The following is a 12,068-nucleotide window of genomic DNA, read 5'->3' as shown; positions in this document are numbered from 1 at the left end:
TGTTTAATACTTCAACCAAATAATATATGGTAGGACAGACTGAGATAGAATGCTATTTTATTGCAGAAATAATAACCAAAACCCACAAAATATTGAAGAGAAGTTACTTTTTTATTTAAAATTTTCTAGGAATCATTTAAATTCAGGAATTTATTACTTGATTTTCAGATGGCCTACTTTCTGTTGACTTAAGCAGTCTGTAACCCATATGTTGAAACTGGATGTTTAGCTGGAGATAGAGTCACGGCCATCCTGTAAATATCCTATTTCCAGTCTTCTAGTGAGCAGTTGAAAGGGAGACCTTACACTGGTAGGATTCAGTTTTTACTCTTGGTTTTACATTTAATTCTAGCAACCTTTACGTCTGTGGGTCATGATTTAAACTGTTGACTTAAATTCTTTTGATTTGCAAAGTCTCTCTTGGGTTTAGCTTACAAAACTGATACTTTCAGCTTTGAAGTGGGATTGTAACTTCCTTCGCATCTGGGTAAAAGTTTGTACGGTACATCTTCTACACTGATAAGTTATGAAGGAATTTGGTAAATACCCTTCAAAAAACAACGTGAGAAAGACAGAAGTGAACTTGTGTGGAGCTTAGGTTTTAGGCTATACCTTGGGGAGTGGTTGGGTTCTCTTTGGCTTAGAAGCAGAGAAAAAAATACTTTCTATTCCTGTCTCTTCATTCCTCTTCTAGTTTTCAACTTCCCATCTTACTTCTTGTTTGAACCTTCCACATCCATTCTCCCCCAAAATGGAAACTCTTATTAGCTGATGGTTCCCACGTGGCAGATCTAGCTAAAGGTGATTGTGGAAGCAGGAACCAAGCCTTCCTCAATGGTCTTCATTAGTCTGGAGGTTACAGGATGAAACAGCAGATATTTTGTCTCATTTTCAGAGCCCTTTCCACATATATCATCTCCTGTTAGCCTCTGCGGGAAATAGGGTTGAAGCCTGCCAAAGAAGCTGGTGAATGTTATTTCTCCTTCCTGCCCCCCATCCTTCTTGAGTCCTAAGTGATGGAGCTGGTTCTCCATGGGTCCAATGACCTACCTTCTGTTCATTCACAGTCTTGCTTCAGGCTCTAGTACGTGACACTTACTCCTACAAGTAGGCTAATGCTCCCACTTTTTAAAATGAAATGTCTCATCTTCTCTGAAAATATTTAATTTCTACTGCTAACACAATTTACTTGTAATCTTAGACAAGTTTATATGAAACGCAGTTGCTGTCTGAAAGTCCCATTTAATTACATTATATCAGCACCACATTTGGAGTAAGATCATCAGAATCAACCCCAAAGTAAAAACTAGTAAAGATATTGCTGCTACCACTTCCAAGTAGTTAAGCTATCCTTAACTACTTGGTCTTTTCTCCGCCTGCAACTCAACACTCCTAATATAAATTAATCTCTTCTTGGCTATTTCTAGATTGTGTATCTACAGGTAATATTGCTCTGATCACATTGTATTATAATTATATATTTTTTCTTTTCCATTATGGTTTATTACAGGATATTGAATATAGTTCCCTGTGCTATACAGTAGGACCTTGTTGTTTATCCAATAATTATAATTTTTTGATGCATTTTGCTCTCCTGCTAAACTGTTAGCTCCTTGAAGCCCATCACCATGTTTCTGTTTGGATATTTTGTTCTTATGTTTGTCCCTGTGTCTGATAAAATTCAAGTATCATTGCTTCCCACAAATTGAAAGTATTTCCATGGCATCCTGGGCCACCTTGGAAACCACAGTTACTGAGTGATTGGGAGAGAGAGTATTTGATTGACTAAGGTAGCCAGAGAAGGCTTTTTTGGAAGAGGTGCCATTTGAATTCAGGCCTGAATGATAAAAAAACAACAGCCATGCAGCTGGGGTAGAATGATGTGATCTGAAGGAGGCTGGTGTGAAAACCTGAAACAGTGAGTAGAGAAGAGTGAGGTAAAGCCAGAGGGGTCGGCAGGGCCAGATCATCAGATCCCCACAGTTCACGGGAAGGGAGTGTTGTTTCCTTCAAACTGCTGGGAAAACCTTCTAAAGGAGTTTAAATAGAGGAACGGCGTGATGGTCCATCCCTTTTGGAGAGATCCTCTGCTTCTCTGTAGGGGACCACTGTGGTGAAAGGCAAACTTGGAAACAATGAAAGCAAGTAGGAGATCGAAGCAGCTGTCCAGTGAGAGATGATGGGGGACTGGACTAAAGGGGTGGCCGTGGAGAAGGTTGAACTGGTCCAATGGGGAGTCTGTTTCATCAGTAGCTTGTACAGTTTGTGGCTGTGCTGGGTAGTTGCTAAGTAAGAGTTTGTGGAGATTTTAATAAAGTGGCTCCTAAAAAGCCGTGATTAATTCTGTTTCATCGTCATTCACTGTTCTTTCTTTTATTCTCTGCCCATGTTCTCAGGACCCTCAAAGTGCTTCTAAAATCCTTTGGCTGGATGAGATACAGCGTGCGGTCAATGAGGCCAACAAGGACATGGACAAAGCAAAGCACTGTAAGCCCTCACCTCCTTCTGCTGGCCAGACTGGCCTTGCTTGCGTCTGGTTATGCCCCTCAATTGTTATTTTAATTCCTAATTTTTTTTAAAGTAGACCATTTTTAATTTCTGAAAAGATATGGACTCTCTTACCAATTTTAATTCTTGAATGCATATTTATACAAAAATAAGATTGGTCGGTTGCACTGTTTTTAGCGGTTAGGTACGATCTCCAGCAAAATCTGAGATTGTTGCTGAACAAAATCCAGAAAGCAAAAAATAATTTCTCAGCTCTTAAATTTGTAGTGTAATCAAGTCCTTTTTTTATCTTGATCCTTAGAAAACTAGGCTGTTTCTGCTTATTAAATGCCTTCCATTGCAGTAGTCAGGGTTTTCCAAAAACAGAGCAACATATATTTTTTTTCTGTAGAAAAAACAGACTTATGTATATATTCTGTTTCTCTGGAAAGTATATAGTATGTGTACTATCTACCTGTCTATACACACACATATATATATAGAAAGAAAGAGGGAGATTTATTTTAAGAAATAGTCTCATGCAATTTTGGAGAGGCTGGCAAGTCCAAAATCTGTAGGTCAGGCTGGCAGAGGCCAGGGGACAGCACTTAACTGCCAAAGACAAGTGGGTGTGGTTATTATAATGGACAGCCGAGTCGAAGCAGGAATTAGAAAAATGTGACTCACAGAGACCTATAGAATTTGCTAGTTGATCATGGTGTTCCTAGAAGTGAAATAGACAGAGAGTCTACTAAACTCTTACTTGATTTGCACAAGTGGAAGGAGAGTTCTAGGTCAGGTGAATGTAAGTAAAGCAACAGAAAGTCATGGTCCCTCTGTTAGTTCCCAGACTTGAGCCATTTACAGCCCCAGAACCCCCTGAATGAAGGATGGGCTGGGTCCCCTTGGGAAAGGACCCTGCTACATTACCAACATGTTATACCCTACTGTGGTGACTGTGCTGGGAGGAAAGGACATAATCAGACGTTTCAGAGATTACTGGACACTGACTCTGAACTGACACTAATTCCAGGAGACCTAAAATTTCACTGTGGTCCACCAGTCAGGGGAGGGGCTTATGGAGGTCAGATGATCACTAAGGTGTTGCTAAGGTCCGTCTCATAGTGGGTCTAGTGGGGCCTCAAACCCACCCTAGGATTATTTCCCCAGGTCCAAAATGCATAAATGGAGTAGACATACTCAGCAATTGGCAGAACCCACATTAGCTCAAATGATAGTTGTCCTTTTTTTTTTAAGCATCTATTTTCACAGAAGAATAATAAGAAAATTCACATGGCAATCTAAAATAGCTTCAAGATTGATATGCTAGGGACTTCCCTGGTAGCGTAGTGGTTAAGAATCTGCCTGCCAGGGCTTCCCTGGTGGCACAGTGGTTGAGAGTCCTCCTGCCGATGCAGGGGACACAGGTTCATGCCCTGGTCTGGGAAGATCCCACATGCCGTGGAGCAGCTGGGCCTGTGAGCCGTGGCCGCTGGGCCTGCGCGTCTGGAGCCTGTGCTCTGCAGCGGGAAAGGCCACAATGGTGAGAGGCCTGTGTACTGCAAAAAAAAAAAAAAAAAAAAAAGAATCTGCCTGCCAATGCAGGGGACACGGGTTCGAGCCCTGGTCCAGGAAGATCCCACATGCCGCGGAGCAACTAAGCCCGTGCGCCACAACTACTGAAGCCCATGTGCCTAGAGCCTGTGCTCTGCAACAAGAGAAGCCACTGCAATGAAGAGTTGCCCGCGCAGCAACGAAGACCCAACACAGCCAAAAATACATAAGTAAATAAATAGATTTATTTTTTAAAAAGATTGATATGCTAACACTCTACATATATAAATAACCTACATAAATTAAGATCCTAAAGGTGCAGTTCATTAACCTCTCCATTCAAGACATAATTAGAATCTATTCTGTTGTATCAAGTCATAGTCTTGCTCCAGAAATGTGCTTTTAAATGTCACAGGCATCTGTAAGGAACATCTGGTTTTTATTTCCTTAGCCTGGAAAAATATGTGTATTTCTCCAACCTGAATTTTTATACCCTTAGGATCTTTGAAGTCTTTCCATTCTAGCACTCTAATCCTTTTTTTTTTAATCGTCATTTAGCTTTTTTCTTTTTTTTGTTTTTTTTTTTTTTTAATTCCTGGTTGCGCTGTGTCTTCATTGCTTCCCCGTGGGCTTTCTCTAGTTGTGGTGAGCGGGGGCTACTCTTCGTTGCAGTGCGTGGGCTTCTCATTGTGGTGGCTTTTCTTGTTGCAGAGCATGGGCTCTAGGTGCGCAGGCTTCAGCAGTTGTGGCACGTGGGCTCAGTAGTTGTGGCTCGCGGGCTCTAGAGCACAGGCTCAGTAGCTGTGGCGCACGGGCTTAGTTGCTCCACGGCATGTGGGATCTTCCCATACCAGGGATCGAACCGTGTCCCCTGCACTGGCAGGCGGATTCGTAACCACTGTGCCACCAGGCAAGTCCCATCTAGCACTCTAATCCTTAAGAAAAAAAATAAAATTGAGTTGTGTACACAAGAGATTTAAATTTATATATAAGACTGAAGGCAGCCTTAGTTTGAAGGAACACTTTTAAGAAATTAGATTATCATACAGGCACTCAAATAGCCTAAAAGGGTTATGATTTTTCTCTTAAAGATCAAACCAGTTTAGAGTTATTTTATTCCTTTTTATTCTGTGTTCTGCTTATGTTTGACAGCAAATGTTAAGTTCATCCTCTTGAGACTCAACGTTTCTATTTACTGTGAATAGAAGAAATTTTCTCAAATGTGTGATTCTTTACTCCACACTTGCACATTTAAAATCCTTTCTTCTACTTCTGTCCTATCCCTTGAAAGAGTTGATACAGTGTCTTCTATGATATATAACAACAAATAGATGTTCTGAAGATAAAACCAACTATATTCTTATACTGAGTTGAGAATTTTCCAGTTTTATCAACAAGGAATTTAATCTTACTTTTAAAAGCATTCTTCATCCTTTGTATGAAGACTTAAAGACAGATTCTGATCACATGTTGCAATTATCAAACCCACTCCCAGATAATTTGATAAAAGAAAATGTGCTGACCCGTGTATGTTACCACAGGCAAGATTTAAAAGGGCATAGTAACTCAACACCCCTTCGTTTTGGCCCAATGTCCATTTTCACTGGAGCATCCTGCTTTCTTAAAGTAGGGTTTTCTCCATTTTTTGACTCCTTAGAGCAATGTTTTTCAGCCTTTTTCCATTACTGCACCCTAAGGAATCTTTCTAGCCTTTTTTTTTTCCCATGGTGCTCTTTACCGTGACATTTTAATACCACAGATATATCGTCTACCTCTTTATGTGCCATATGTAGATCTGTGCTTTTATACATAAAAAGATGTTTTACGTTCTCCTCCTAAGAACCCACGTAAAGCAAACACATTTTTGGATCTCTTAGGAGATGTGGGGGACGTTTTCTTCATTTGTTCCATAGCAGAAACATACCTGACTTTCCGGATATCATTTATCTGTCATTCTCATCTATCTGGAACTTAATCACAACCCATAGATGAAGAAAAAAGCAAGCAAAATAGCTGTCTCAAAGCCTGTGGACTACAACTGATTTTCTCAACTCAGTGGGGACCACCTGCACAGCTACTTTGAGCCTGTTTATTCTTATCTTCGGCATAAGGCTAATCTCTTGGTTGTATCTCTTCCCAGCTCAGAAGCCATGACCTACCAGGAAGTTAGGTGTTTGGGCTGCCCCGTGCAGGCGCTCAGACCGGAGCAAGAGGTGATAACTGACAGTGACGTTAGAGGAAAACTAAAAAGAGGAATTTGAGGCCATTTAGTGCAGGAGCAAAGCAGCCCCAACACCTCCATAAGTCCTTGAAGTTACCACTCACCGTATTACAGCACAGTATAATTTTAATGACATGAAGGACTGTTCTGGCAGCTCTCGGCAAATGTTAAACGCCTGATACGTACCAGGGACTGTGGGTACAATGATGAGCAGGATAGAAACTGTTCTGTTAGGGTTTTTACTGGGGCTTTAGATTTTCATGGCGCATGATTCTGTTAAGATGAAGGTTGGCACCTAAAGGAGTCAGCTTCAGTTATCTGGAAGATTAACCCATGGACCCACTGCTTGCACATCAATACATACATTTGCAAGAAATGTTTGCCTGCGTAATATCCGTCTTTTAAGGAAAACAGCATTTCACTGGGTTCGATGAAGCTGTCGGATGTAATTCACATGAGGATCCTTTGTCATTTCCTTGTTCTTTCCACATCTCTCAGACCACAGACATCTCCAACACCAGTACTGCCTTCTTCTTGTTCTGCAAAGCTTTCCTGGAGAAGAGGAAAGGGGGGCAGCTTACCTGTTCCCATTAACTTTATATGTGAAAGTACCTACTGGTGTAGCTTTTGTTCAGCAACAACTGGAGTTGGCTGTGGGAGGTCTTTACTCTTCACCTGCTCCTTGAGATTTGCATGACGTGGACTCATGGCTGTCGAAAGTCAGACTCTGTTTTTCTTACCACGTCAGCCTTCACAGTTCTATGCACGTGTGAACATAATTTGATGACAGCAGTATACCATTTAGCATTTGTATGGCAGAGTTTGACGTGTGTGTTTAAAAAGAAAGAAAAAAAAAATCCATCTCTCTCCTTTCTTTTCATCAAGATATTTTTTCATCTAGAAAGTGCTTAACCTGGTTTCTTCCATTTTTTTTGTTCTGCCTTGCTAACTCAGTGCATTTATAGGTTGTGAAGACAGTAGGTCCATTGGTTGAGCCAGAATATCCTTACCTGGAACTAAAATAGATGATAAAGGATTCACCGCGTTAACTTTCTTGAGGCAACCAAGAGTCCAGTGAGGTTTTATTTGTGGGGAGAGGCAGAAATGTGAAATGGGATAACATGCTTTCTAGGTCTAAATTGGTTCCACAATTAAGTTTCTGGACTCCACTGCACATATCCACCAGCTGTACCTGTTGCCTTTCTAGAACATTTGTTCAGGTTGCTAAGGACAATCTTAAACTTGCACTATACCAGAGAATTTCAGGATTTCTGTGGCTTAGATAGCATTTTACTTGTTCTAAAATAAATACATGTCTTCATAAAGCTAGTTCTCAAATACAGATTAATGACCTGCCTAAGGGCTGCATAACTACTGTCAATATGTGTCCCCCCCCCACCCCATTTCACAGATCACCACGATGAGCAGAACCTAGTACCTTGATATCACACAAGAGTAACCAGGAAATACTGTGATTTTTGATAAACAGTGCTCCTATGGGATTTTATTCCTCCTAACCACCTGAGCAGTTGGTGACTCTCTGGGGCGTATGTAGTGCATACTCTCAAAGGGTAAACAGGTTTAATACCAATGCATTCCTAAAAGGTTGAATTATATCTTTGCATGCCTCTGGGGTGAGTAGAAGATAACGATTAACAGAAACATTTATTTTTCGTTACCCAGGGGTTACACTGGTCGTTGATGTTAATCAGTTTTTGGAGAAGGAGAAGCAAAGTGATATTTTGTCTGTTTTGAAGTCTGCCGTTGGTAATACAAACGATGTAATGCCCGAATGTGCTGACAGGTACTATGACACCCTTGCGAAGGCAAAAGAGCAAAAACCTAAAAGTGGTAAGCTTCTTCATCGTTTAGCACAAACTAAATTGGCATTTTGAATATGATGGTTTCTGTGGTATTGTGTTACCTTAATTTTAAGACAGATAATCGCTTTCAAATGAACGTTTCTGAAATGTTTATCATCTCGGGCAAAGGAAATTTTTTAGGTGTTGCTTTTCCTTTTTTGTCTCTTAGAAAGCTGTGATTAACTTGATGGCTGTGTGTGCGTGCCATATACTAGAGAAAATACAGTATTAAAGGAGACTTTACAGAAAGTAGGGCAGATATAGGGTAGCCTCCTCAAAGACATCTCCTGCTTTCCTTTAAAAGAGTTATTGTCTTTCTCTCAAACCTTAATCCTTGTCCTTTTGCCCCAGAGTCCCCATGCTTCTAAAATGGAGTTCTGATAGTGTCTGTCATAATGAAATAAATACTGGAATCGCTTCTCAAAAAAAAAAAAAAGAAGACTTTGCTTCCTATAGATCTTGCTGTTGAGCCATCCCTCTAGTGGTACAAACTGATTTTTACACTAATATTTCTCTCCATCCTTTTTGAAACAAATGACACATTATTATACAATATTAAGTGGAAGTAAAAAGTAATTTTGAAAGTACAAAATAAGCAGCAAATTGGTCTCCAAGAGCCTTGGCGTATACTTAGGCCTGTACAATCCAATGGCAGATCATGAAATATTAGCTGTGGAAACTGTGTTTTAGATCATGAGTTTAAGACTCATTTTTCAGATTTAGAAAATCTTGATGACATTTTGGACAGAGGGAGAAAATGACAAATCCAAGGAGATTAATTTTTGGCAGAGATAATCCATCATCTCTTTAGTAGATTTTTGTTGAGCACTTGCTATGTCCTAGTGTCAAGGATCAAGGTGTCTCCTGACTCTTAGGCTGGTGTTTACTTGTACCACATCATGGGTCATGTACATAGTACTTTTCATCTTTAGGAAACTGCTGTGACAATATATGGCCTTAGAAGTGGAACTTAAGGAAAAAAAAATATTTTTTTTTTTAGTTCACTGGAAGTCTGTCCAAAAGTACCCTATGTACTTCCTTGTAAATTAGTCTGATGTATTTCTCACTTGGGAATTCTACCCTCCAATTCCACAAATTTTCTGTTAATGAAATGGAAACGGGGCTACTGGCCATCTCCTACTTGGCACCTGATCACCCTTGAGCCTCCCTCTGTTCCCTTCACAACTCTTCATCAGGAGTTACTGTAGTGCCCCTACCTCATCCTTCATGAGGAAAGAATTGTACAAGTGTATTTATGCAGGGGTGAGTTCCTAGAGATGACCCATCATAATTTCAGAATCATCCTGGCCCAAACTTAGTTTTATCTTCTTTTCCCTAAACTTGCCTACTCCTCTTCCCAAGTGCCATGTCCCGGTCAGTGAAGAAAAAATGTCCCGAGGTAGCCAATTTAGAAACATAGGAGATACCTTAGATTCATTTTTTTCTGGAAACAAAAAGAGAGTTGGGACTTTGTTAGAGATTGTGTTGAAGCTGTAGATCAATTTGAAGCATATTGCCATCTTAACAATATTGAGTCTTCTGATCCATGTACATGGTATATCTCTGCTTTTAATTAGGTCTTTACTTCTTTCAACAATGTTTTGTAGTTTTCAATGTATAGGGCTTGCATTTCTTTAGTTGCATTTATTCCTACGTATTTTATTATTTTTGATGCCATTGTAAATGTTTTTTAATTTCACTTTGGGGTTGTTTCTTGCTCACATATAGAAATATAATTGATTTTTTTATTGAGATATATCACATACCATAAAATTCACTCTTTTAAGGTGTGAAATTCAGAAGTTTTTACTTAACACTAAAAACACCACCACTAGTTAATTTGCCTTTTAATAAAGGATATTTTTCCTTATAATAAACAAAGCCCCTTACCTATTACCCATTGCTCCCCACCCCCAACTTTCAGCCCCAGGCAATCGCTAATCTACTCTCTGTCTCTCTGATTTTGCCTCTTCTGGACATTTCATATAAATTAAATCATACTGTGTTTGGCTTCTTTCACGTAGTGTAATGTTTTCAAAGTTCAACCATGTTGTAGCACGTATCAGTTCTTCATTTCTTTTTATGGCTGATAATATTCCATTGTATGAATATGCCACATTTTGTTTATCCATTCATCAGTTGATAGAATTTAGATTTTTTTCTCCAGTTTTGGCTATCCTGAATCATACTTTTGTAAACATTTGTATTCAAGCTTTTGTGTGGGCATATTTTCATAAAATTGATTTGTGTATATTGATTTTGTATCCTGCAACCTTCCTGGACTCATCTATTCTAATAGTTTTTTAGTGGATTCTTGGGCTGCCACCTGTTGTTATAAATAAAGTTTTATTGTAATTCAGCCACACTCATTAATTTACATATCGTCTCTGGCTGCTTTCATGCTACACTGGCAGAGTCAAGTAGCTGTATGAGAGACCTGTAGCACACAAGACTGAAAATATTTACTCTCTGGCCCTTTATAGAAAAAGATTGCCAACCCCTGTTCTAGAAGGAAGAGGAAAAACTTTCTAGCCAACTAAAGACTAACTTTCATTCCCAATAGAGCTGTGAACATTATTTGGGGGAGTGAATGGGATGATTTATTCTTACTCTTTCACCTCTGATTCTAGGATGTCTATTTTTTCCCAAACAAGTGTTCACTCTTTGGTAGATCACTCAGCCTTATTGTTCAGTTTAGGTCTTATATAGGTATGATTTTGTCTGGAAGGCACCTAGAAAGTATGCTTCCTTATAGAATGCTCACCACCTCTTAACTCACGGGTATCTTTCTCTTGTATGGTTCCTCAAAGGCCCGTAATTAATCTTTTCCCTAAGTAACAAACCAACTGTATTTCTCTTGTTCTGGAGATGCCCTCCTCAGCCTTTGATCTGACTCTAAACTCATACTTGATGTGAAAATGATAAAATTCTCTTTTTCTATTATCCACTGACATCCCAACTCAAATAACCCTTACAGTGCCAATGTGGTTGTCTTTTATTTATTTATTTATTATTTTTATTTTTGGCTGCGTTGGGTCTTCGTTACTGAATACGGGCTTTCTCTAGTTGCGGCGAGCAGGGGCTACTCTTCATTGCAGTGGTGCATGGGCTTCTCATTGCGGTGGCTTCTCTTGTTGCAGAGCACAGGCTCTAGGCGTGCGGGCTTCAGTAGTTGTGGCACGGGGGCTCAGTAGTTGTGGCTTATAGCTTAGTTGCTCCACGGCATGTGGGATCTTTCTGGACCAGGGCTCAAACCCGTGTCCCCTGCATTGGCAGGCGCATTCTTAACCACTGTGCCACCAGGCAAGTCCCAATGTGGTTGGCTTTTAACCAACTAAGAACTTTTTACTTCTCAGTTCTTATGAAAATAAAACATACCCATTTTCACCATCTTTATTTGCTTTCTTTCCTTCCCATTGAGAGAGTTGCCTTAAAAAGGGTTTTCATTATTCTGAAAGCACTTGTGAATCTGACAACTGTTGGTGATTGAAAATATAATGATTACTTGTGATCATCCTAATTTGACTATACAATATATTTTCTAGTAGACCAGCATTTCTAAACAGATAACAACTGCCTGACTGCCCATTTGAAGAGAGACATATCTCTGTTCCTGGGCATTGACAGAACAGTTGAGGGGCATTAAAAGCCAAGTAAAGAATCAACACACATGGGCTTCCCTGGTGACGCAGTGGTTTTGAGAGTCCGCCTGTTGATGCAGGGGACACGGGTTCGTGCCCCGGTCCGGGAAGATCCCACATGCCACGGAGTGGCTGGGCCCGTGAGCCATGGCAATGAGCCTGCGCGTCTGGAGCCTGTGCTCCACAACGGGAGAGGCCACAACAGTGAGAGGCCCGCTTACCGCAAAAAAAAAAAAAAAAAAAAAAGAATCAACACACAAAACCAAATAAAGAATCAACACACATTAAATCAACACGACTTAA

The 12,068-nt window shown here is 40.0% G+C and overlaps 1 protein-coding gene across 1 annotated transcript in view; it reads left to right on the top strand.

The window, feature by feature from the left end:
* The window catches only part of IQGAP2 (IQ motif containing GTPase activating protein 2), a 286,526-nt gene that overhangs the window by 211,206 nt on the left and 63,252 nt on the right, over window positions 1-12,068 (top strand). Inside the window, exons 14-15 of the mRNA XM_027100794.1 lie at window positions 2,397-2,487; window positions 7,946-8,113. Of these exons, the coding sequence (XP_026956595.1) occupies window positions 2,397-2,487; window positions 7,946-8,113 (259 nt within the window). The remainder of the gene's footprint in view (window positions 1-2,396; window positions 2,488-7,945; window positions 8,114-12,068) is intronic.

Source organism: Aethalodelphis obliquidens, unplaced genomic scaffold (genome assembly GCF_003676395.1).
Source record: "Aethalodelphis obliquidens isolate GAN/ISIS:26980383/991018 unplaced genomic scaffold, ASM367639v1 scaffold4, whole genome shotgun sequence".
NCBI lineage: Eukaryota > Metazoa > Chordata > Mammalia > Artiodactyla > Delphinidae > Aethalodelphis > Aethalodelphis obliquidens.
This window is presented reverse-complemented; position numbering and strand designations above follow the sequence as displayed.